At 50.1% G+C, this 24,571-nt stretch overlaps 1 protein-coding gene across 9 annotated transcripts in view; it reads left to right on the forward strand.

Annotated features, from left to right (window-relative positions):
* The window catches only part of Sned1 (sushi, nidogen and EGF-like domains 1), a 59,912-nt gene that overhangs the window by 29,910 nt on the left and 5,431 nt on the right, over nt 1-24,571 (forward strand). The window contains exons 9-30 of one of the 9 annotated variants that reach the window (XR_015628686.1): nt 1,177-1,302; nt 1,575-1,679; nt 1,799-1,912; nt 2,442-2,558; nt 3,820-3,936; nt 4,114-4,230; nt 4,376-4,489; nt 5,065-5,238; nt 9,999-10,112; nt 10,730-10,843; nt 11,147-11,260; nt 11,791-11,956; nt 12,219-12,515; nt 12,754-12,937; nt 13,129-13,241; nt 13,910-14,191; nt 15,333-15,477; nt 15,552-15,634; nt 16,424-16,519; nt 19,034-19,133; nt 19,487-19,603; nt 20,204-20,291. Coding sequence is in view for 2 of the 9 variants with exons in the window: in NM_001413841.2 (NP_001400770.1) it covers nt 1,177-1,302; nt 1,575-1,679; nt 1,799-1,912; nt 2,442-2,558; nt 3,820-3,936; nt 4,114-4,230; nt 4,376-4,489; nt 5,065-5,238; nt 9,999-10,112; nt 10,730-10,843; nt 11,147-11,260; nt 11,791-11,904; nt 12,219-12,515; nt 12,754-12,937; nt 13,129-13,241; nt 13,910-14,191; nt 15,333-15,477; nt 15,552-15,634; nt 16,424-16,519; nt 19,487-19,603; nt 20,204-20,291 (2,845 nt within the window). In the remaining 7 variants the exon portion in view is untranslated. 9 annotated transcript variants of the gene reach the window in all.

The following is a 24,571-nucleotide window of genomic DNA, read 5'->3' on the forward strand; positions in this document are numbered from 1 at the left end:
AAGACTGCAGCTGTGTGGCTCCACTCACAGGATACTGTTGCAAAGTGGAACTACAACGATGAACCCGTCAGTAGTTACCAGGGGCTCATGAGACTGAAGTCATAGAATGCAGACATCCCCAGAGGTGACAGGATGTTCTATGCTGATTCTGGTTGGGATTCCACAAGTCTAGGCATGCTTATCAGTACATACCGAGTGAAAGTTGATTTTACTGTATAACAGTTTACCCAAAAAATTGACATACATGGGAAAATTAATACCTGAAAAAAGTATTAGGCTGGCCAGAGAAGGCTGAGTAGCTGTACTGACAGCAGATGATGCGCTCAGATAAGAAATACTAGTGGGAAGGGAAGGAAGAGGAACATTTTACAATGGTGAAGACAAGATTCATCAAGAAGACAAACCTAAGCTTACTATCAACTGTTGATACCCAGAAATGTATTCAAAAAGCCCCCATGAGCTAAAAGCTGATGGACTGCAAAACAAACAGGTCCATAATTTGGGGGAGACTTGAGTAATTCATAGAGCACATAGACAGAATTGATTGAAGTTAGAAGTACACTGCATCTGGCCTAATGGACATCTAAGGAGCATTCACTTTTCTTTCCCCTAAAACTCATGAAGTGTTATTATGACTGGCCATGTTGTGGGTCATAAACTAAGGACTAGTGACTTAAAACCACAACAGTTAAGTTAGTACTCATTTGGGAAATCTTAACTATTTGACAGGAACACTTGATCAGTGAAGTCTGGAAGTTCTTGTTGTTCTCCCAGTGCTGATTTTTTAAAAAGACTTATTTATTTTATGTATGTAACTACACTGTCACTCTCTTCAGACACACTAGAAGAGGGCATCAGATCCCATTACAAATGGTTGTGAGCCACCATGTGGTGGCTGGGATTTGAACTCAGGACCTCTGAAAGAGCAATCAGTGCTCTTAACCGCTAAGCCATCTCTCCAGACCCTAGTGCTGATTTTTCTGTACCCCAAAAGTAGCCTGGGCCAAGCCGGCTCCCAGAAGACTTGATTCTGACTCGAATCCTTCTTGGCATTGAGAATAGCTGTGGGAACTCACATAGGGGCCGGCTTCTCCTCCGTCTTCACAAGCCCTGTCTGCTCTTGGTCCAGCATTTTCATCTCTCTCAATTGGCTACTAACCACTGTCTTCCTTGCAGGAAGCTACGTGGTGCCTTCGCCCTGCCTCTCCAACCCCTGCCTGAACGGGGGCACCTGTGTGGATGCTGACCAGGGATACGTGTGCGAATGCCCTGAAGGTTTCATGGGCTTGGACTGCAGAGAGAGTATGTTGGCGCTGCTGGGTCTGTGGCCAGGGCTGGAACGGGAGACTGGGGGCCTGCACGTGGCAGCAGAGTTGGGAAGGGTCCTCTCTTGGGTTGTATGTGAAGCAAACTCCGAGAGGGAAAAATAAAGTGTGTGTGTGTGTGTGTGTGTGTGTGTGTGTGTGTGTGTGTGTGTTTAGTAGTTTTGTGGGAGGGTGGCCAAGATGGGCCAGGGTTAGGAAAAGGGAGCCACATTCTTTCACCCATGGATGCTTCTCCCCACCCCCACACAGGAATTCTCAATGACTGTGATTGCCGGAATGGAGGCAGATGCCTGGGTGCCAACACCACCATCTGCCAGTGTCCTCCAGGCTTCTTTGGGCTCCTCTGTGAATTTGGTAGGTTTCTTGTCTAGTCCCTGGACAAAATTAGCAGGGTCTGGGGGAGGGCACCTTCTTCAAGAAGACAAGGTCGCCAGGAAGATGAGTGGGCACTAAAGGAGCTTCTTCCTTCACAGAAGTCACAGCCACGCCCTGCAACATGAACACTCAGTGTCCAGATGGAGGCTACTGCATGGAGTATGGCGGAAGCTACCTATGTGTCTGCCACACGGACCACAACATCAGCCATTGTGAGTGGCTAGGGACAGACCACCAGGGGTCCTGGACAGTGGTGTCTAGCAAGAGAAGGTGCAGGTGATGCCACAGAGTAGGGTTAAGTCAAGAGCCTGCGGGTGTAGGGGGCTCTGGCAACGGCTTCACTTGGGTTGTTGCAAGGAAATGCTTCCAAGGGAAAACATTTTGACAAAGAGACAGCTTCGAAAGCTATCTTCTCTCAGCCCTTAACACATACACTGTTATGTGTGACTGATGCATTTACTACTGTACACCGTTAGTGTAAAGGTATTGGCCAGTCAAGTGATGTCTAATTATATGGAGGATCATGCCACGGGTCAAAGTTAACCTTGTGGGATCTGAAGGTTGAATGTTGCTAAAATCAAGAGTAGGAGAAACTCCAGGGGGTGAGACCTTAGGCCCAAGGTGAGCAATCCAGACGCACACAGAGTGTATTTTAAGTGGCCTTGGGTTTAGCCACAAGGGATGTCAAGGTGACCTTGGCAGGGCTTGTGGTTCAAGACACCATTTCCTCTCTTACCCTAGCTCTGCCCTCGCCCTGCGACTCAGACCCATGCTTTAATGGAGGTTCCTGTGACGCCCACGAGGACTCCTACACGTGCGAGTGCCCTCGTGGATTCCATGGCAGGCACTGCGAGAAAGGTGACTAGAGAGGGGAGGGAAGTGGGGCACAGGATAGGGCACGGTAGATCTGAAGAGAAGCTGGGGGCGGAGCGGAGGCGGGGCGGAGGCGGGGCGTGTGCCTCCGGTCTCTGCTGTCAGCACCACGGAGAGCTCCCAGCCTGCCGCGTTGCTAGCCTTTCCTTTCAGCAGATAATCATTTTGTTCTGGGACCTCCCTCAGCCTCTTTGCTCCACACATCTAGGACAGCTCGAGCCTTACCATTTTTGATAGTTATTTTCGTCACTTGTCCTGGTCTGTAAACCTCGATGGGCTTCACTTTCCCCTCATTATTTTTCCAGTAGATTTTAGAATCATTATATTGAACTTAAAATTTTTTCATTCTGATTTTGTTAAATTTAGTTTAACATAGAGAATGCAAACATTTTACAACATCTAAATACTTAGAATTTAAGTATTCTTCCAAAACATATTGCAGGGGTTGGCCTCTCCACCAGTGCCACCCAGGACTGTCCCTTTCCTGCAGCAGGACATAATAAAACACACCTCAAACCAGGCATCTTAGGAATGTCCTCTACTGAAGGCCTTTGTAACCTTGCTCAGGACTCTAGGCATCTCACAGCTCTGGCTGGTCAGGAGGACCAAGACCACAATGGATTTATTTATGAGGAGCCTCCCCATACCATCTCTTCAGCTAGCCCCAGAGCAGGTTTCTGACAGGGGTGCCTGAGACCCTCACAGTTTCCTCTGTCCTTGAAGTGACAGAGAGAGTTGCTAAAGAGAAGGCCTTCTGCATGGCTATCCCTGAAACCCCATGTAGGGCCCTTCTGGAATCTGCTCTGAGGGACCCTGAGGGAGACCTCTGTGTGCATTTGCTGAGGTGGCATAGGACTGGATGAGGCAGAGACACTGGACCCTGTAAGCCTGGCCTGGAGATAGGTGTGGTCTGTGGGTATGATGTCCCCTAGAACTGTGAACTCTGTGGCTGGAGGTCCAGAGCAGATTCTGGAAGGGACCTCTGTGTGTGTGCTGTGCTGTAGGGCTCAGTTTTCCAGCAGGGAGAGCACTGGCAGGCTTGGGCCGATAGCCTGAGCTCCATGCACCCTTTTTTTAAGCCTGACTGATTTAGCTTCTGCTGTGTTGAGCCTTGGAGTCCAGCTGAGCAGGTCTGTCTTTGGGTCCATTCAGTACCAAAGGACTGAAAAGGCAGCATGGTAACATGGATTCTACACCACTCAGAGGCTGGCTCATGTCCATCGTATCTGTCTGTCTTTCCATACAGCCCGGCCACACCTGTGCAGCTCAGGGCCCTGCCGGAATGGGGGCACATGCAAGGAGACTGGTGACGAGTACCGCTGCACCTGCCCTTACCGGTTCACTGGGAGACACTGTGAGATTGGTGCGGCCCCAAGGCAGGGGTGGGTGGTGATGGACATGCTCTGAGATAGGGCTGGGCCAGCCAGAGTCCAGCTGCACAGGCCCTGACCATGTGCCTGCCTCTCAGGATCACCTTCATGGGACTTGGAGAGGTGGATGTCTATGATACTTGACTCTGATGAGTGTCTTCTGCTTCCAGGAAAGCCAGACTCCTGTGCCTCTGGCCCCTGTCACAACGGTGGCACTTGTTTCCACTACATTGGCAAATACAAGTGTGACTGCCCTCCAGGCTTCTCTGGTCGGCACTGTGAGATAGGTAAGCGGGAGGCAGCCAGGGCTACTCTCCTCGGCACACGTGAAAACTGGGTCAGTGGGCAGGGCTGGGCTGAGAGGGGTTGGGGTAAACTGAGTGCAGGAATACAGAGGACGTTGTGGTGAAAGGGCCTTCTGTGTTCTCGCAGCCCCCTCCCCCTGCTTCCGGAGCCCATGTATGAATGGGGGTATCTGCGAGGATCTAGGAACAGATTTCTCCTGCCACTGCCAACCAGGATATACAGGACACCGGTGTCAGGCAGGTGAGAGTTAGGTGGGTGGGCTGGGAGCACAGCAACTTTTCCTGATCCCCTAGGAGCGGGGCAGGGTAGTGATGGTGTCTTAGATACTGTTCTACTGCTGAAGGCAACTTATAGAAGAGTCTATTGAGGGCTTACAGTTCAGGGGGTGAATCTAGGACTGTCATGGTGGGGAGCATGGCAGCAGGCAGGCATGGTGTTGGAGTGGTAGCTAAGAGCTTACATCCTGATATACAAGCATGCGTCAGAGAGCACTAACTGGGAATGGAAAAGGCTTTTGAAATCTCAAAGCCCACCTCCAGTGATACTCCTCTTCTAACAAACCACACCTCCTAATCCTTCCCAAACAGTTCCACCAAGTGGGGACCAAGCATTCCAATATATGAACCTATAAGGACCATTGTCATTCAAAGCATCAAAGAGGGGAAAAAGGAAGTCAGTTTCTGCGGTGTCTGTCCCCAGAAGCCAGACACTGTCTCCTTGAGTGGGTGGTGAAGGCCTCACTGGGCACAGGGAAGAAGACAGAGATCAAGTGGGTGTCCTGATGTTCACTCAGGACATGCTGGTGTCTCTTGCAGAGGTGGACTGCGGTCAGCCTGAGGAGGTAAAACATGCTACCATGCGTCTCAATGGAACTCGCATGGGCTCGGTGGCCCTGTACACATGTGACCCCGGCTTCAGCCTGAGCGTCCTCAGCCATATGCGTGTCTGTCAGCCACAAGGTGTCTGGAGCCAGCCTCCCCAGTGCATTGGTGATTCTGTGGGCCCTCAGGGATGGGTGGGCAGGGCCAACATCCTCTTCTCAGGACCATATGAAGTTGAACAGAGCCTGAGCACAGGCCCCTCCCCCTTTCCTCTTCGAAAGGAAACTATTCGTTCTGTGGTGATAGCTTTGTTCTGGGCTATTCCTATGCAGGACCTTCTTGTCCTCAGAGCACCCCCCAGAGCAGGTCAAACGGCTGCAAACCTACACTGTAGATAAAGCAGCCAAGGCCAAGACTGTATCCAAGGTCAGGGTCCTAAGAAAGCAGAAATCAGTTCAGGGCCCCACCCAAACCCGTGGAATCAAGTTACATTTAAACAAAATCCTAATTACCACATATGCAGTGAAGAGGGCAGTTCCAAATGACAGCATCTCCAGGGTTCCTGGCATGGCTCTGTCCCAGAGATGGAGTAATTCTGATAGAAACACTGGCTGTGAAGCTGTTGCCATAGCTGCAAGTCATCGAGCTCCAATGTATCAAGCTGTGTGTCAGCTGTCATCAGGAACTGTGCAATCATAACACAGTTCTCATGACACAAAAGGAGGGAACAGCACTTAGGAAGGTGACCATTTCCCAAATGCCTGGAGCAGCTCATCTCACTGTGTGGCCCTACCAAGATAAAGTTCTGAAGAGAAGTGCCCGGCCTCAGGCATCTGCCCTCTGCTTCTGCCTTCCTAGCCCAGGGTTCCTGTGCTTACTCACAAGAGCACCTCTCTCAGTTCTGCTTCTCAGCATGGTGCCACACATGGTACCCCAAAGAGAAGGGTGTTTCAGCAAGGAAACTAGATCCTGAGAAGCACAGCCGTCTCTAAAAGCAGTGACGGGCATCCACTGAGCGGCTGCCATTGGAGATAGAAATATAGAAGACGGACAGACAGCACATGCATTTTATATTGCACCATATAGAGTGACAGTATTTAGAAGTTAATATGGCAGTGGCCATATACATCTGGATCAGTAAATCATGCTGTAAAGGCAAGTATAAAGATGAGACTTAATAATTAAGCCATAATAATTTAAATAACTGACATAATTTATAAGCGGATATAGAAGAAGAATAAGTTGTGGGTTGAAAGACAGTTGGGAGAGCTTTCCCAGAAAGAAGAGGACTAAACTGTGCATGAAAGAAAGTGTAGAGCCTGAGGGGACAGCAGCACCAAGCCTGAGACATCAGGATATCCTGGGATAACAGAAGAACCTTGACCAGCAGGGGGAATGCCACGGTGATAGAATCACACTGACCGCAGACTTCTTACCACAGACGTCAAAGGGAAGAGCGAGTTACTTTTAGATGCGCTTAGGTGAAGACAGAACAATTCACCCCAGTTGAACTATGAAGGCAAACACCACAAGACCTGAAGAATCGCGCCCATTATCCTGTCAGAGCAGAGGGCTCCGAATTTCAGGCATGCTTTCCTATATGAGAAAGGCCACTGGCACTTTTATCAAAGGGCAGAGGAATCCAGCCATGCTCCAGTCAGAGAAGCAGAGATCCCCACGCACTCACCACTTCTTGCCTGCAGGAACCTGCCACATGCATGTGAAACCAGGGACTGGTATGAAAATCAGACATCCCATTCTCCCACAAGTCCGAGATTCCATGTCCAGCAGGAGAGAGGCCTTCTCTAGCCCTCAAGAACTTAAAACTAACTGCCACTCACCCCCTGCTCCCTGCAACAGAACCTGACTCAGTAACATCGGAGATGGGCGGCTCAGTCAGGGCGTGGGGCAGAGAACAGAGCTTGGTCTGTACTGCGTTTGCTCTCACCATGCCTGAGGAACAAGAATTTACAACAGATAATCTAAAACTGAAATTATTAAAACAGGACTACAGATGTCCCAGATATCGGAAATCACAAGCTTTTAAATGCTACTATAATGCCATCCACTTAGTGGGAGCTAAGAGGATGAGATAATAAAGAAATTTAAATGACAAAATAAGAGATTCTGAACTGAAAAGGCAACATTTAGATAATTATTGGGATTAAATTGGATTTCCAACAGGATGGGAACAATAGGGAGAAAGTGGGTATTTCTCTTCACAGTGTGACAAAATTATACAAGCTGCAAATCAGAGGGAAAATGTAATTTTTAAATGAACTACAAGTTATGAACAGTTAATTTTAAATGGAGGAGACTATTTGGTGAGAATAGCACTCCCTCAATTTCGAACTACATAGACATTATAAAATTTGAGTTTTTTAGATTATCTAACATTCCTGAGGGCGTAGATTAAAAACTTTAGGAACTATTACTAAGTCAAAGCTGGTATTATGTAAAAGAATAATGTTGTCACAGCCAGTGGGATTTATCTCAGGAGCACAGGTTGGCACACCTTCTGAAGATTAATCTGTATCCACAGTATTAGGAAATGGGAGAAAAAGTGATTCTCATTTGCCACAGAAAAAATCACTTAGCAGAACTGAGCTACTGTAAAATAGCTCTTCATTAACTAACAATGGAAGACATTTTCCTGGATCCGAGTAAGAGAATCTGTGAAGAACCTACAGCTCACAAACCACACTGACAAGACTGCCCACCACTGGGAAAGGACGTCCTGGACACTGCTAAGGTGAGACCCTGCATCAGAAGGCACGTCCAGGAAGGGAGGAGGAGTGCAGATGGCAGCCGAGTGCACAGAAGACCCTGAGCATATCCTGCAAGAGAAGCCGCTGGTGAAGCCACTGGTGAATGACATTACAGAAGATGAGGCCATCCATGCACTTCAGATCCCCACTGGGAACATTTGGAATGGCAGTGGAATGGCACTGTGTACGATAGCATCAGACTGTAGCCCTGTGTGTGCAAGACGAATTCTAGGTAAAAGCTAAAACTAAAAACTAAAGCATGTGGGAAAACTCCTGGCAGATGGAACCACATGGGTCTGCATTCGTTTCCAGTCAGCACTCATGGTGACTGAGTCCTAGTGGACCAGAAACTTAAAGCTTAATTTTGTGGGGAAATATAGGTACACATCTTTTTTACTCGGATACAGAAAAATCCCTTGGGCTACAAAAAAAATATTATCAAAGAAATGAATGGACAAACTGAGTATATAAAAATTAGGAACTTAAAACTTAACCTTTGGAAAAGTTAAATAAAAGCTAGAACATGAGAGAATGCATACGTGTGAATAAAGATAGATCAGGAGGGAAGGGGAGGGGGAGAGTGAGGGAGGGAGGAAGGGAGGAAAGAGAGAAAGAGAGAGAGAGAGAGAGAGAGAGAGAGAGAGAGAGAGAGAGAGAGAGAGGACACCAGTGACTGATAATGAAAAGAATAAGCCCAATGAAGAAATGGGCAAAGCAGATATGTTGAGGGCCAATGAACATGGAAATGGGCATTTTACTTCACAGTAGTCAGGAAGACGCAAGTGTGCACATCCAACAGTTGTCTGCATCTATCAGAAGTTTGGGAGCATCGGTGAGAAAGTGGACAACAAACTGTCTTGTCGGTTGCTAGAGGGACTCTATACGAGTTGCCAGAAGCACTTGGAAATGATTTGGCAATGTGCTTGGCAAGGTGACTACCAGTGAGGCCTGCATCTGAACCATGCCATTTCCCAGTAAACTTAAAAAACTCCCCTATCTACACCAGGGTATGAGGAGAACCTACAGCACCAGCTTCTGTATTAACACACACACACACACACACACACACACACACACACACACACACACACACACACACACACACACAAGGGCTCACCAAATGAGAAAGGATAATATATGACCCAAGCCAACCATGGGGCATTGAACAGCAGTGAGAGCGGTGAACCAGAGTCTCACAGCAGTGTGGACGTCTCCTACCTGTGAAACGCTGGGTAAGAAAGAATGCTTTTTATGGGACTCTGTCAGCAAAGTTCAGAAGCAACAACAAGCCATGCCTTGTTTAGGCAACTCACCAAACTTTAAAAACTAATTTTAAGGCTGGGCACAGCATAAATATGTCTTTAATCTCAACACACCAGAGAGAGAGAGAGGCAGGAGGATCTCTGTGAGTTCAAGGACAGCCTAGTCTACAAAAAGATTTACAGGACAGCCATGGCTCCATAGTGAAATCCTGTCTCAAAAAATAAATTTAAAAAATAATTTTAAAGAGAGAAAAATGATAGGCCCAGCACAGGGTGTTGAACAGGGGAGAGGTCTGAAAGCCAACAGGTAAATATCATTCTAGCTTCTGATCCCAACATGGCCAGTCTATTTAATTCTTTTTATAAATAATTGTTTATATTTTTATCTTTATGTATAAGAGTGGTTTTGCCTACATTTATGTATGTACACCATGTGGGTGCCTGAGGAAGCAAGAAGAGGGCATTAGAGCCTCCGAAACTGGTGTTACAGAGCCACCACGGGAGTTCTCTGAAAGAGTCATAAATGCCCTCAACGGCTAAGGCACCGCTCCACCCCCACCGTTCATTTACTTAAGAGGGAAATTAGACTTTTCTGAAAGTGAACATTCAAATTCAGAGCACAACTCCTAGCGTATGGTGAACTTATAGACAGTCCCTGAAACATGCTGGTTTCACACGTGTGTGATAGACAGAAAGAGCAGGATCCTTTAAAACCTCAGGAGCAGCCTAGTCATTTCACAGACACAAGCAGGCTTGAGATCCCGAGGGTAAGCCTGGTTTGGCTTCTTTACGTGTCAAGGCATGTTGTAAACTTGCCCAGAGCCCGGAGTGACTTTGTATCCATTTTCATCTAGATTACTAATAGCCACCTTGTTTTGTTCTTGGGGTCTGTCCTTAGAAGTAGATGAGTGCCAGTCTCAGCCATGCCTGCATAAAGGCTCCTGCCAGGACCTCATTGCTGGTTACCAGTGCCTCTGCAGCCCGGGGTACGAAGGAGTCCACTGTGAGCTAGGTAAGAGGTCTGCTGAGGCTTTTGGGGTTCCTCAGCTATGGCTACCTTGTCACACCATCCTTCCCCGGGACAGAACTCTTGTCTAAATAACTATCCCATTCACTGCTTGCTCTCTGGCCATTCTGCTGGCCAGGATAGAGTTTAATGCTCTCTGTCCCCTCTTGCCCAGGAGACTGAGAGCTCATCAGACTCAGGCCTGGGGAGGGGTTGGTGGTGGTGGAGTTACCCGGTGCTCCCAGTTACTGGAGGGAGCAGAGGTCTGACCAATATAAGGCAGGGTGAGACTTTCATCCCTTGTGCCCGTGTGGGGCTTGAAGCTAGGAAACGGAGACCCTGGCTTCCTGAAGGGCAAAGCCTAGGAGCTGCTTCCACAGGTGACGGTAGGGAGCACAGAGCACACACAGAAGCAGCGATGAGGGTGTTAGGTGCTGGAAATGGACAGCGAACCAACCAAGGAGGAGCAAGTGGATGTGACAGGAGAAAGGCTGTGGTTCAGAGTAGAGCATCCAGGCACTAAGGCCTCAGGGCCTTGCTGATCCTTAGGGAGCAAATAGAATGAATCCTGGGGTCCATGCAGGTAGTTCCAATGTGAGTCAGTGCCACCCCTGTCTGTGCAGAGACAGACGAGTGCCAAGCACAGCCCTGCAGAAATGGAGGCTCCTGCAGGGACCTCCCCGGGGCTTTCATCTGCCAGTGCCCTGAAGGTTTTGTTGGAACCCACTGTGAAACAGGTAGGGTTCTTTCAGGAGGGTCCCACAGAACCAGGGCTGCTGGGAGATCAGAGGGGAAGCCAGGAGCCATCCTCTTGCTGGACAAGCCACCCAGAGAGAGAAACCCCCAAGGCTGTGGTGACCTGGAGGGAGGAAGGAAACTGGGCGGGGGGTCCCTGAGAGCCCCTCCTACCCACAGGTGTGCCATACCCCTCTCCTGGCCATTGCTCCTTGCCTCCCCCTATCCCGTCTTCCCGCTGTCCTCTCCTCCCTCCCCCAGAGTCCCTCCCTGCAGCTCGGGCCAATCCTTTGGGTGTTCTCCAGAGGTGGATGCCTGTGCCTCCAGCCCCTGCCAGCACGGAGGCCGGTGTGAGGACGGTGGTGGGGCCTACCTGTGCGTGTGTCCAGAGGGCTTCTTCGGCTACAACTGTGAGACAGGTAGGATGTCACTGAGGGCCTTCCTCGCCTGTCTGGTCTCCTTGACACCCCATTTGCTTCCTTCATCTTCCTCCCCTTCCAAAAGGAACACATGCTCAGTCCACAGCCTTACACCCACCTTAACTGGCTCTGTGGTCCCTGGACAGGCTGAGCGTGCATCCCCAGAGCCCCGCACACACTGTCCTTTCCACCAAGAACTCTTTTCCCTATTAGCACTCGATAGATCCCTCTACCCGGCCTTCCAGGACACAGGCACCCACAGCAGTTTACCTTTGCCTATAAGGCCCAACACCAGAGTGTTCCTGGACAGTGTTCTAGTCTCTCTCTAGGTTGCAGCACCAACCTAGAGCCAAGCTTGTTTGGGCCATACAGTGCCTGGCAGGCAGCTCTGCTCTGAGCTTGAGAGGCAGAGAGAGATAGCAGATGCCATGGCACTACCCCACCCCTCCCCTACCCATACCACCTATGCAACAGGAAGCTGAGGTACAAGAAAACCCCAACTCCCCTTTCACTGTTATTTCCCCCATTAGTGAGTGACCCCTGCTTCTCTAGCCCCTGTGGGGGCCGCGGCTACTGCTTGGCCAGCAACGGGTCCCACAGCTGTACCTGCAAAGTGGGCTACACAGGCAAGGACTGCACCAAAGGTGAGGGCCAGGAGCTCCGGGAAGGAGGATGGAGGAGCAAGGGGGCCAGAAGGTAGGCCAGGGGCCAAGTGGGAAAGATGGGCAGGCAGTTGCTGACCTAGGTCCCCTTCAGAGCAGGGAGGGGGCACTAACAGCCACATGTGTAGAAATGCAAACCTCCAAAGGGCCATGTGGCCCCAGTGAGAAGACTCCCTGCTAGGAATGATCTGGGTGACCAGGCCCCAGGGCCAATCTAGGTGACTTGACTGGGAGCTACTCTTCCCTGCTTAAAGGCTAACCCCTCCACCTCCTTTGTGTTTGGTGCAACCTTGAAGAGCTCCTCCCACCAACAGCCCTCAGGGTAGAAAGGGTGGAGGAGAGTGGGGTCTCCATCTCCTGGAGCCCACCCGAGGGCACCACGGCCAGACAGGTGCTGGACGGCTATGCAGTCACCTATGCCTCCTCGGATGGATCGTCCAGGCGCACGGACTTTGTGGACCGGAGCCGCTCCTCTCACCAGCTTCGGGCCCTGGCAGCCGGCCGTGCCTACAACATCTCTGTTTTCTCAGTCAAGAGAAACACTAACAACAAAAATGACATCAGCAGGCCTGCAGCCCTGCTCACCCGCACCCGTGAGTTTTTCAAGGTGGCCTGGCCACCACTGCCCAGGAGTGGACCCTGTTCCCTACCCACCCACTTTCAGCAGACAGCTCTGAGGGGGTGGGAGGGGCTGCCTTTCCTACAGGAAAAGATTCGATAACCACAGGGGTGGGTCGGAGAAATGTCGGGTAGAAAGCAGCAGGCACTGGGCTGGGCCGTGAGGAGCAGGTGGCGTAGGTGGCATCAGCTGAGCGGCTTGTTGCCCTGCAGGACCCCGCCCTATTGAAGACTTCGAGGTCACCAACATTTCAGCCAATGCCATCTCAGTGCAGTGGGCTCTTCATAGGATCCAGCATGCCACTGTCAGCAGGGTTCGAGTGTCTGTCCTCTACCCTGAGGACACTGTGGTCCAGTCCACGGAGGTGGACAGGAGTGTGGACCGCCTCACATTTGGGTAAGAGGAGATGCCTCAGGAACACAGAGGCCTACAATGTTCTTTGTGTACCTGCCATTCTTCACCTAAGTGGGGCTGGGGCCTGATCTGCCCCTCAGGGAGGCGGCCAGGACCACTGTCAGCGAAACGTGACTCCTGGCCATTTAGAGCTAACCCCTAGATGCTCCTCTCCTCCCTGCCTGCTCTGACAGGGACCTGCTGCCAGGGAGAAGATACAGTGTGCGGCTAACCACCCTCAGTGGGCCTGGAGGAGCTGAATATCCTACAGAGAGCCTGGCCTCAGCTCCGCTGAACGTGTGGACCCGTAAGCAGACAGGCAATTCCTGCCTTCAGTAGTCACATACGTACCCTCGAGACCCAGGGCTTCCCTCCTGGCATCCTATCCTGCCCAAAGTGTCCTTACACTGTAAACTCAGACCCTGACCTCCTTGAGATCTCTTCACTTGGATGGGCAGGGGGAGAAGCCTTCTGCCAGAGACATTGTTTAAGACTGCACCAGCACCTGAATACAGCAAGATGTTCCTCAGTATGCCTTTAAGAAGCAAACTGGGATGATGTCACTAGGGTTTTGGGTCATGTGACCAGCCCACTCCGGCTACATTTCTTGGTATTACTGGTCCATGTGCCCTTTCCGTTGTATGAATTGTGAAGAGTGTGAGAGCAGTGGGAATTTACAAAGCAAGGATGACTACTAGGTACAACTCTGTGCCTCCCAGACTCAGGACTGCCCATCTGTGGCCCTCAGACACTTGGGGAGCATGTTTGAGGCATGACCTAACTTTTGCATACAGGATCCCTGTGCCATACACCCCCCCCCCCAGATGACAGGATGACAGCATTAACTAGGATGACAGTAGGCAGTAACGAAGGCTGTCTTCAGATGCAGCTCCAGATCCCTCACAGTCCTTAGATCATGTTTCACTACATGCCCTTTGACCTCTCACCACCTCCTTCTGTCCATTCCTCATCCAGGGCCTTTGCCTCCAGCAAACCTGACTGCCTCTCGAGTCACAGCGACCTCTGCCCATATGGTCTGGGACCCGCCCACTCCAGGCATCTCACTGGAGGCTTACGTCATCAATGTGACCACCAGTCAGAATACCAAGAGCCGCTACATCCCCAATGGGAAGCTGGTGTCCTATACGGTGCGTGATCTGATGCCAGGTCGGCGGTACCAGCTCTCGGTCACAGCGGTGCAGAGCACAGAGCAGGGCCAGCTGCACAGTGAGCCTGCGCACCTCTACATCATCACCTGTGAGTTAGTTCCCTGACAGGACGGCCTGGGATGCTGTTCAAACCCACGGCTGCTGTTTGCTGCTGTTGGGGTGTGGGATCCTTGCCCAGAAGAGGCAGCATAGACAACTTGCATGGGCCATTCCTCGGAACAGAGATGTAGGCATAAGGGTGAGGAAGGACAGTTGACAGCATGAGCCTCATCTTACACTGTTTTACCAGTCCAATCCCAGCAGGCTTAGCAGCAAATACAGGACCTCACCGTGAAAGAGCTACCAAGCAGGCAGCAATGCCGAGGCCCAGGCCTGACCCAAAAGGAGCCACTGGGCATGAACACCAGAGGGCGGGGCAAGAGACTACAAGTAGCTGGGTAGGGCAGGAAGGGTAAGAATGAAAAGCTGGGGTGTAGACATTCAGGTGGCCACATTAACAACCTCACTCTATTCCCAAGGTGACAGGGCACTCAGCTGGAGCCCAAAAGTGTCCTGTGTGCCCCTTATTACCTTCTCAAACCTTACGTGAGGTGCTGTATGAGAGAGTTTCAGGAGTGCAGGGAGCAGAACTCAGCGAGAAAACAAGCAGAAGGTGCACAAGAAAACAAGACAGCGGGTTCTCAGAGTCAGGCCAGTGCTCTCTAAGACAGTGAGGCTCCACTCCCAGCCTTCTGGGCCCCTCCTCCATTCTCATCCCAGCCCCAGCCGAGGCTGCTTTGTGAACTTGACAGTGAAGGCAGTGCTTATATACTAATTCTCACACCCAACCCTCTCAGAGTCAGGATGAGGCAGACAGAGAAGGAAGGAAGTCACTTTGCTTGAGAGTCCGAAGGGACATGACACTCAAGGGTGGTAAGGGCCTGGCTATAGGAAAGCTGCACATCAGGAAAACAACGATTGATCCAGTCTAGCCTCCACTTAGCAAATCAGGACTCTGCTGGGGAGTGGGGGGAGCTGGCCTTCCAGACCAGTGCATCTGCTGCAGCATAAATGCACAGCCTCTTCTCAGAAAGGTACAGCTTGTGACAAAGACTTCTTAGGTGATGTGCTCCTCTCTCTGCCCAGCCTAAGTGGGGCTGGGTTTGAGCTGCCACTTCTGCAGTAGGGGCAGAGACAGGAACACTAGGCAGCCTAGTTGGTGGCAACTCCCCTTTCTCCTTTTTTGGCAGCCCCCAGGGATGGCACCGACAGGCGCTGGCACCAGGGAGGACACCACTCACGGATGCTCAGAAATAGGCCGGCCCCTTTGCGCCTGCCAGAACTGCGCCTCCTCAATGACCACGGTGCCCCTGAAACACCAACCCAGCCACCCAGGTACACACCCTAGCCCCAGCCCTGGGTTCCCAGTCTACACTCTCAACCCATGACCCGCCTACCCCTGTCTGCAGGTTCTCAGAGCTTGTAGACGGAAGAGCAAGAGTGAGTGCCAGGTTTGGTGGATTGCCCAGCAGAGCAGTAACTGTGAGATCACGTGCGTATTGCAAACTTCCTGGCACCAACCCAGTAGCAACTCTAGTGGCATCACTACCCTTGCCCCTGGCATGAAATATGTTGAGGTCCTTAAAATCTGGGTTTAAAGATTGCACTGGCCAGTCAGTCCTGGCTTTGCTAGCAACCTCAATCCTGGCCATGTGCTTTTAAGACTTCTAGGGTAGCTGGAAAGGCTCCTGCCATCCGCTTACCCAGGTAAAGGGCAGTCCCTGAGTCTGCCTGGGAGAGGCCAGGCCCCTAACCTCAAGGGCAGAGAGCAGAGGACACGAGTAAGTGAGAGGACAGGCAGTGACAAGAGGGGCACCAAGCCCAGATGTGAGAGAACGGATGCCTATGGGTGGGCAGATATGAGTACCAAGAAAGGGATCACCAGGCTTGCAGACAAAGGGGCCAAGAGGAAATGCCTAGGGCAGAGATAAGCTCCATAGGGATGGCTTATAGCTGGGGCCAAGAACCAAGACGGCTGAAAATGCTGATGAGGAAGAGAAGCCCCATCCCACCTCAGAGAGCATGGCTGAGGGCAAAGGAAAGGAGACCCTGACCCTGGGGAGGAGAGAGAAGCCCAAACATCAGCTGGCATCAACGAGGCCCCTTAGGAAGCAGCTTCGGGAAAGCAGAACATGTGGCTTTCGGAGGGTCAGGGAGAATGAGGCTCAGCCTCCACTGGGGGACATTGCTGGGGCCACAGTGATCTTTGCCAGTGTGGGAGATCAATGGGTGGACCAGGGCATGAAGCAAGGGCCATGTGGTCACCCTTAGCTTCTCCTAGAACCCACTACTCCGGTGCCGCTCAAGAACACAGAGGCCCCTGAGCAGGCCCGTCTGGCCCTTCAGCTACCCAAGAACAACAGCAAGGACACAGAAAGTAAGTCATGTGTGTGGAAGGGAAGGGGGCTGGTTGTTCTCCATAGCTACTATGGTGAGAGGCACCACAGTGGAAAGCTGCGAAGTATCAGGTCTGCCCAAGGGAGTTGGCACTGCAGCTGAGACAATCTCCCACTTCATGAGAGGCCAGAGAGCAGGACACACACAGGATCTGTCTTAGAAAGGCTGGGCCACTCTCCTTATTTCCAGTGACCCCCCACCTTGCCCCTCCTCACCCACTTTGGGGATCCACTTCAGGCCACCCAGCTCACTTCCTAGAGGAGGTGGACATCAGTGAAGAGTGGCCATTGAGCAAACCCTGGCTTGAGGAATGCTACCCCAAGCTTGGCAAAATGTAGGGCTACTTGTAGCCTAGACTGTTCTGTCCCCACGTAGCACCAGATGATTCCAGGACCTCTGGGCAAGCAGCCAGCAGCGCAAACAGATGCCTCTTCAACTGTCAGGCTCTTGCTCTGTCCTTCGCCCTCTAAGCCCTCTAGGGATTATGGATTAGATTCCAAGGTCCTCCTTCCTCCTCCTGAGTCAGACACTTAAGACTCTGTTCACCTAGCCCCACAAAGACCAGAGTACTTGGTGGAGGTGTAAGCCCCACAGTAACCTCACCTGAGAAACTGCCCTGGAAGGACAGCTGTTCATATTAAGGATGTTACAGTGCCAGAGGTACAAACAGAGGGCCCACTGATCCTGAATTCAGTATTCTCCCCACCCTGGGACACCCGTACCAGCTCTTGACCCTGTGCACCCTGGGAGGGTGGCTGTGCATGCTGTGGCATGGAAACACTCCTGACCAGTTTGTCCTGCTTTCTGAGAAGATAAGGCAGGCTCACTGGACAGTTACCTTGGCCCTGTGAGTACCAGTTGTTCCCTTTCATAAAGCCCAAAACAGTCTGTTTTCCCTATGGGTTCAGTCTCCTGGGCTCCATCTCAAAAAGAAATCCAAGTGGCCCCAAGGCCATTGTCACCCTGCAGTGGGGTACATTTCAGTGACATTACAAGAAAGAGAACCCCTTAAGGCCTCAGACACAAAACTACTCATGACCTTCGGTTCCTGTCACACCCATGCTGTCTGTCCATCTGTCTGTCATTAGGTTGCCTTTGATAATGATGGGTCCTGGCCCATGCTAGAATCTGGTAGGAAGTTAGTCTTGTGGTTTTTCTCCTGGGCCCTGCATGCAGCCCACTCTGTCCTGCACTCTGAGTCCTTAGTCTTAGAGAGGCTGGATGGTAGGGGTGGGAGGGGTGTGTCACACATGACAACAGAGAGTCCTCTGTAAGAAACACACTCTAACCCAGCTCTTGGTCACCTGAATCAAGTGTCCCCACATGCGTGGGTCTATTCTGGGCTGTCTCCTTTGTTTCAGCATTTCCCTTCTGTGAGCCAATTCATCTAACTTAATGTCGCTGGCCTTCGGTGTGAACCTACTACATACTGAGGACCTCGAAGGGTCTCAACCTTCCTTTCAGTTGTCCTTCCTTCTCTGTATGCTGGCCTTTGTCTAGTACACAAGGAAACAAGCTCTGAAGGCCGTGTGTGCCCACACACATTTCTCAGCCCTCACTCAGTATGCCAGGTTCAGATTCCTCTCTCCACTGTCATCTGGTGTCAGTCTTGTTCTCGTTTCCTTGTAGGTCATCTGACCCTTTTCTCTGCAAGAGTTGGACTTTTCTTCCCTGAGTAAAAGAGTATCCCCCAAAAAGCCCTCAGGAGTCCCTAAAGCACATTAATGCCCCCAAAGGGTGTTTCCTCACTAAATAACTTTCCCGGTCAGGGATGTACCTTCAAATCCCAGGAAGAATCTATGGAGAGGAGGCAGGTTCCCACAGCAGCCATCCTAGGATGGAGAGACCTCAAGGGCAAGTGTGAAAAAGTAAAGGGTAATCCTAGATATTATCCCTGGCTTCTCTCCACTCCTCACTCCAGAAGCAAGGTATCTGGATTATTATGATTTATCCCCCGAGACACCAATATCTGGCTTCTACCAGAAGGATAAGCAGGGACCATCCCCACAATAGCAGGCAAGTACAAGGCTTGAATAGCTTTGCTGTATAAATCACCCATCAGGTACGGCACATTGCCCTGCCACAAGGTGCTGCCACACCCCACAGACCCATTCACTGCTCGCTCTTGCTCTCTCTCATGCTCTCTCTCATGCTCTCTCTCTCTCTCTCTCTCTCTCTCTCTCTCTCTGTGTGTGTGTGTGTGTGTGTGTGTGTGTGTGTGTGTGTGTGTGTGTGCGCCCCCCTACACCTCCATCTCTGTCCTGAGGAGCCACCAAGGTACTTCGCATCACCATAGATATTCTAGACTTTTATGAAAAGTATAGTAGGCTCTTATTAACCTTTCTGAGGCTCTGCCAATTGCAGATTCACGCACAAGTGACAAGCGTGTCAGCCATGGTCCTCATAGTCCTGGCTGTCCCATGCACGGAGGGTGAGGACTGATGATAAGAACTCTTAGATTTTCAATACTCTCACATACTTCCTTATCCTGTAGGGCTGCTGTAAACATCTCTGGGCATTATGCACAGTACCTAAAATTCATATGGAAATGCAAGATTCAGGATAGCAAAACATTTTCTGAAAAGAGGAAACAGGTAGGAAAATTCATATTCCTGATATCAAAACATGCTGTAAGCCAAGTATGACACTCCTTAAGGACAAACTGAGTATACAGGGCAGAAGGGACAGTCCAGACTAACCACATATCTATTGCTAAGTGGTTATGACGAGGGGACCAAGACCACACCACAAGGAATGGACGGTCTCCTCAACAAGCAGTTGAGTCCCAGTCCAGACCCAGTCAGCACTGTTAGCATCCTGCACCAGTGTCTAACAACAGGAGGAAGACAGGTTTGCCACTGCTGTCCTTGTGTATCATCAGGGGATGCAGCCTGCAGTGCCAGCAGGCCTCCCTGGCCCGGAAGCTGACAGTCTTTCCTGTTTCCAGGTACCCCTGGCAGCTGTTCAGAAGACACCTGTCAGAATGGAGGCACCTGTGTCCCAGGTGCCAATGCCCACAGCTGTGACTGCAGGCCTGGGTTCAAAGGCAGACACTGTGAGCTTGGTAAGTCAGACCTAACTACTAAGCAGGTACTGGCCTCAGGGCAACTGTGATGATAGATAGCCTAGGACTTGGCCCTCGGATTTTGACCTTTCAAGATGGCTTCCCCCAAGTTGGCTTTCAACCTGTGAGGTAATAAGGCAGGGGTCCAAAAGAACTCAGGATAGTGGATGTGTGGCCTCAGAGATGAAGCGTGAACCACAGGGACAGAGGGATGCCCAAAGCACTGGTCGAAAAGCACTGTGGAACAAAGCTTAGGAAGTCAGGAACCGGGGTGGTGGTTTCATAGCAACATCTCAGGAGCCAGGCTGATGAGAGGGACAACAGATTCAGTGGGAGGACGATAAGCTCAAGAGCACATTTGGACTGAGTACCAAAAGTGCTGGAGGCTCCCAGGAAGACACGAAAGAATCCTGAGGTCACAAGGAACTTAAGGAAACCAGCCTGCAGATACTGAACACCCTGTAGCAAGTCCCAGGCCCAGAAAGTAGCTGGCACAGAGCCACAGGCTGGCACAGGTGCTTCCTGGGGGAGGGGTCTCGCTTGAGAGGTGGAAAGAACCTCCTCCTAAGAGTCAGCCTTTCTTTCTCCTTTGTGTCATAGCCTGTGAAAAAGTGCCCCGCCCCTGCACACGGCTGTTCTCTGAGACCAAGTCATTTCCTGTCTGGGAAGGAGATGTCTGCCACCATGTGTAAGTCAGCTCTGTCTCCGTGCCCTGGTGTTGTGTCCTTATTACCTGAGGAATGATGGAAACTAGACACTGGCTTTGACCATTCCTGGCTAAACTGCTTGTTCAGTCCTTGCAGCCAAGAGTTGACTAAAGAGAGGACAGGCTGATTCCCATGCATGGGAGCCCTCACAGAGTTCCAGGACCTGCATCTCCTCCTTTCCTTAAAGCCCAGAAATAGTACAGCACACAAGAACTTCTGTCCCAGCTCTACCATTAACCCACCTGATGTGGCCCTGGGCAAATCACTCTCACCTCAGTTTCTTGCTTGGGAACAGGAAGGAGGACTGCTTATCTCGACTCTCGAGACCCTCCTTGCTATAAGAGGAGTATAAGCTCAGTGCTTTTGTGTGCTGGATTGTTCCAGGCACTCAGAGAGCCAGATGCTCACACCCAAATAAGGGCGGCCATCACAAAGCACATCTGCTACACAGTGTAAACAAAATCAGGAAGTGCCCAGGAAGAAAGAGAGGAAAGCCTAAGATGGGGAGAGCTAGGGGCAGGAGTCTCCCTTCATGGGAGAGGGACACTGAACAGATATGGAGAATGTTCCAGACATCAGGTCTATCTGTTACAAGGTCCTGTGGCAGGTTGTACCTACTATGTCTGAAGGACAGCAGAGACCAAAAGAGCAGACAATGTGAGAACAGAAGAAGGAAGAGTTCCTGGGATCTTGGAGACCCTCACGTGGGCTGTGGTATCTGCTCTGCAAGAATTGTGGAGCTCCTGAAGGGCTCTGTGCAGAAGGTGGTGTGTGACCACCCTGTACAGGCCACCCTGATGCTCACTCTGATGCAAGGCTTAGTTGGTGAGAGGAAAAACTAGGAGGCCCTCATCCATGTGGGTGTGCAGAGGCAGCCAGGACCCACAAGAGCAATTAGCCCGATACTAGTCTATACTGACACACTCCTCTGGCTCCTGGCCATTCTGCCTATACCGGAGCCTGCCTCTCTGTTAAAGGTCCCTACCGTGTGAGGATAGTCCTTCATTCACCAACTGTTTAATTCTGTTCTTGTATGTGCATCTTTGAAGAGACTCCCCTGTATCTAACAGATAGATCTTGCTTGTTTTCAGTCTTTCATTAGTGTTTAGATCATTTTACACTTATCATAATGGGTAATGAGGCTGGGTTTAAATCTATCAGATTACATATCGTTTCATATTGTTCCATCTGATCCTTACTGCATTTTCCTCTTTTCTGGCTAATTTTGGGTTGCTGGCTCATAGATTATACTCGTTTCATTTTGTCCAGTAGTCACTCTAGGGTTTACAGTACACACCTTCAACTTTTCTTTTACCTTGAGTTGCTTGCGCAAATCTGTAGTTATAGGAGGCTTCTACCTTTGAATCATCATCAGACTGCCTTCTGTTCCCCGCAATAAATGCCCCAGCACTGCTGGCCAGTCATCACCACTCAGTACCCAAAGCCTTGCTTTCCCACACTCATCACTCCTGTGTGTAAATCTAAGATTCTGTCAGGTATCATTCTCCTTCCCTGGAAAACTTAATGGAACATTTCTCAGTACACAAATCCATAGATCTTAAAGCCTTAATTTGGACGTAAGTGTGTTAAATATAGGATTACCGGCAGATGGTTACAATTAGAATTACTACTGTGACATTCTTGGCATAAATGATGTAAAGGCAGGTTTATTTTGATTCACGGCTACAGAGGCTTCGGTCCATGATGGTCAAGTGGAACAGCTCATGTAGTGGAAGAGAACGCCTATCTGTGGGATGGTACTATCCACATCATGGCAGAATCTCTTCTCCTGCTGTCTGCAAACATTCTCAGACACAACCAAAGATGTGCTCACTACCCCATGGGCTTCTTGGTGCCATCGTGATGACAAGATTGGCCCTCTCCCTGCTCTCTGCCTCTGGCTTACCCAGTCTTCTCCACACTGTGGCGCCTTCCTTATTTCCTCTCTAGTGCTGTTTCTGGCCAACTTGATTATATGTTTTGATTCAGGTACTATTTTTATTCCCCAGAATATTCATTTACTTATTTTGAGAGGGTCTCTCTTTGCAGGCCTGCCTGTCCTGTAGACCAGGCTGGCCTCGAACTTGGAGATCCACCTGTCTCTGCCTTCAAAGTGCTGGGATAAAAGGTGTGCAATGCCATACTCACTTCTCTGGAATTTGTTAATATTTTATTTCTGAGGTTTTGGCTTATATCAAATCTGGGCCATAGTTCACCCCCCCCCCCCATTCCTCTTCTCTATTTTTAGAGCTCAGTTATGAATATGTTTGACTAATATCGTCCCATGGGTCACTGTAGGTCTTTTTGTTGTTATGAAGCATGGTAAGTAGTGCAGATCTGAATATGTCTCTGCCTCCTGGTAGGTAGTTTGTATTCCTAGGTGTTCAATGCCACATGCCTTTTCTTTTACATCATCTAGTTTATTATTAATCCAACCCAACAGATTTAATTTCAGATACTTGTGGATGGCTGTTTGGTTAGCTTTGGGGATTTTGTTTTTTGTTTTTCAGTCTTAAGATTGACTCCAAGGCTGCTCGGCAGGTGCTGTGCACGGAGCCACATCCCCAGCACAGACACCATGCTTTATCACTGATCAGCTTTCTCCCTTCACTTTGCTCATATTCTCCTTTAGCTCTAAGTGTATGGAGCAGATAGACAGCAGTTGCTTTACAGGTCTTCCTCTTTTTCCTGAATTGTTTTCTACTCCATTAGTTTTCTCCAGGCTATATATCACACCGGTTTTGTGTCTGGTCTTTTTTTTGGGGGGTGGGGGGTGGGGGGGTGGCTTTTGGCTCTTATGATTCTTTATATATGTCCTAATTTATCAGATACTGAACAATATAGATTTTATATTTCTGAGTGGTGGGTTTATTTTCAAGAAAGGTATATTTGTTGTAATGTTTTCTGCAAGGCAGGCTTTGATTAGTTTGATCCTTTTGAGGATTTAGGGAGGCTTTAGAGGAGGTATCATGTAGGGCTAATTTCACCCCTTCTGTGGTACCACTCTTGGCTCAGGTCTGTGGCCCAGCTGCTCAGGACTCCACCCTGTGCATGTGCAGCTCACTTTTCCTCACAGATTTCCAGATTGTTCTCTGTGGAGCCCTCTCCACTCCAGAATATTTCTTCACAAGCTCCAGTTGCCCCTGCCTCCCCAACTCCAGCCTGTTTCCTCAATACTGTGACCACTGCCTACTTTCAAAAAGTGCTGCAGGCTCAATGGCATGGTGGCTCAATGTCCACAGCATACTTCTCTCTTCTCAGGGCATGCAATTTTTCTTTGGGCCATTTTCTAGCTTCTGAAAATAGTTATTACTTCCTGTGGTAGTAGTTCCAAGTTCTGGGGTAGTTGAAGCTGAAGTTAATTCCAGGTCTTCTATTCCCTCACAGTCAGAAGTCCTCCAACGTACCCTCCAAAACTAGTGCAAGCAGGAGCTTTGCTATGAACTCTGATTTTCTTTCCAATGGGTCAGACACAGAAATGACAACAGACCCAAATACACCCCCATTCCTACTGAATGGACAAGGATGGTGTGAGTAGATCCCACTCACATGAAACCAAGACCTGGATGCTAAGGAGGCTTGCTAGTGTTGCCTTAATAAATGGGATAGGTAGGCCCTGCAGGCCTCCTGGCCCATGATGCCTGCCTTTGAGGCTTGCAAGTGCCAGACTTCACAGCTGTGTTCTTGAAACATTCATAAAACAGAAGAGTCGAGTGCCCTAATTTGCTTTCTATTGTGATAAGGAACACAACAAAAAAGCAAATTGGGGAGCAAAGTATTTCTCTCATACTTCACAGTGTATTGGCAGGGAGAGTCAAGGCAGGAACACAAGCAAGACAGGAACCCAGAGAGACTAAAGCAGAGATCACCAGTGCTGCTTATTGACTTGCTTCCCATGGCTCATTCCACACGCTCTCCTATACCACCAGGCCCACCGGCCCAGGAGTGGTACTAGTCACAGTAATCTGGGCCCTCCCACAGCAATCATTAAGAAGAGGTTCTCACACACTTGTCTATAGGCCAATCTGATAGAGGCATTTTCTCAAAGGGTTGAGGGAGGGGACTGAAAGGGGGGGGGGGTTGGGAGGTGGGGGCTGCGACCAGGATAAAGTGAATAAATAAAATGGGAAAAAAATAAAGTTCCCTCTTCCCATATGACCCTATTTTGTGTCAAGCTGACCTAAAAAAACAAACAAACAACAACAACAACAAGCCTAACCAGTACATGGAGTCAGACCTTCCCAAAGCCTCAGGCCAAGTG

Source organism: Rattus norvegicus, chromosome 9, assembly GCF_021556685.1.
Source record: "Rattus norvegicus strain SHRSP/BbbUtx chromosome 9, alternate assembly SHRSP_T2T, whole genome shotgun sequence".
Classification (NCBI taxonomy): Eukaryota; Metazoa; Chordata; class Mammalia; order Rodentia; family Muridae; genus Rattus; species Rattus norvegicus.